Here is a 1,174-nt window from a genome sequence, read left to right on the forward strand (position 1 = left end):
CCTGCTTGCAACCTGCTCTAATAAGAGAGAAGAAGAAGAAAAGTAGGTGGAAAGGTTGGAGAAGTCTGTGGACAAAGGCAAACAATCCAAACGCTTCAAGCATGAGGACGGTTGTTGTTCTTTTACTGGCATTCAAACTCTGTTGTTCTGATCTTGGACCTGATGAAAACGATGCAAAACTCGGCCAGGTCTCAGGCTTCGCCAGCTGCTGTAACATCTGCCCTCTCACATCTGTAACTCAAACTGTTGGAGAGCTGAAGGAGAAAGTTGCCAACATGGAAGAAAAAATAACTTTTCTGGAGACCAGGCTGCAAAGCACGGAAAAAGAAGTCCTGGAGTTACGGAGCCTCATTGGAGGTAATCGATTTATCAACTTTATGATGACTTATATTACCTCCTGGTCCAATTTTCCAAAGTATTTGTGGTATGCTTGATGTTTTTAGGTGCTCCTCAGGTGGCTTTTTCTGCAGCTCTCAGGGATTCTGGCTCCGGAAACACTGGGCCTTTTACCACTGTTATCCCACTGCAGTATAAAAAGGTTTTCTCCAACACTGGCAATTGCTATAATCCTTCAACGGGTGTGTATATAAAGGGTAGGGGGGAGATAATGAAGCTCTATTATTTGAAGGCCTGCGTTATATTTCTTCTAATCCTTCTTACGGCAGGTGTTTTCACAGCAATGGTCAGTGGAATGTACTTCTTTCGATTCTCAATGTTCAACAACTTGGCTCCTACTCCCAGCTCGGTTGTTAGCCTGATGAAGAACAGTGAGCGGTTGACGTCTGTGTGGGACACCAGTGGGACTGATAGCAACGACATGGGCAGCAACGCCGTGGTCATCCCTCTGAAAGTGGGAGATAATGTGTACGTGCAGCTGGAACCAAACAGGATGGTGTATGATGACAGCATGAACTACAACACATTCAGTGGCTTCCTGCTCTTTCGTATGTGATGCTTCTAACACGTGTCCCAGCATGCTTCTTCCATCATTTTACAGTAAAAAAATTTACTTCTATTGTAGTTTCAAATTGTGATCTAAATAAAATGAGGAATACCTTTATTTGAATTTGGGTTACATAAATATATTAAATATATAGCCTGAGCATTATATAACAGGGAGCTTTTCCATTGGCGGATCTAGGGTGTGGCTACTTGGGCTACAGCCCCGGATGTT

At 43.4% G+C, this 1,174-nt stretch overlaps 1 protein-coding gene across 1 annotated transcript; it reads left to right on the plus strand.

Annotated features, from left to right (window-relative positions):
• The first annotated feature begins 143 nt into the window (after positions 1-143).
• LOC107081582 (complement C1q-like protein 2) lies at positions 144-1,168 on the plus strand. The gene is made up of 3 exons (XM_015369738.1): positions 144-357; positions 444-578; positions 666-1,168. The coding sequence occupies exons 1-3, from the start codon at positions 276-278 to the stop codon at positions 950-952; spliced, it is 504 nt and encodes a 167-aa protein (XP_015225224.1). The 5' UTR covers positions 144-275; the 3' UTR covers positions 953-1,168.
• Positions 1,169-1,174: the final 6 nt, after the last annotated feature.

Source organism: Cyprinodon variegatus, unplaced genomic scaffold (genome assembly GCF_000732505.1).
Source record: "Cyprinodon variegatus isolate N-32 unplaced genomic scaffold, C_variegatus-1.0 Scaffold7762, whole genome shotgun sequence".
NCBI classification, from domain to species: domain Eukaryota; kingdom Metazoa; phylum Chordata; class Actinopteri; order Cyprinodontiformes; family Cyprinodontidae; genus Cyprinodon; species Cyprinodon variegatus.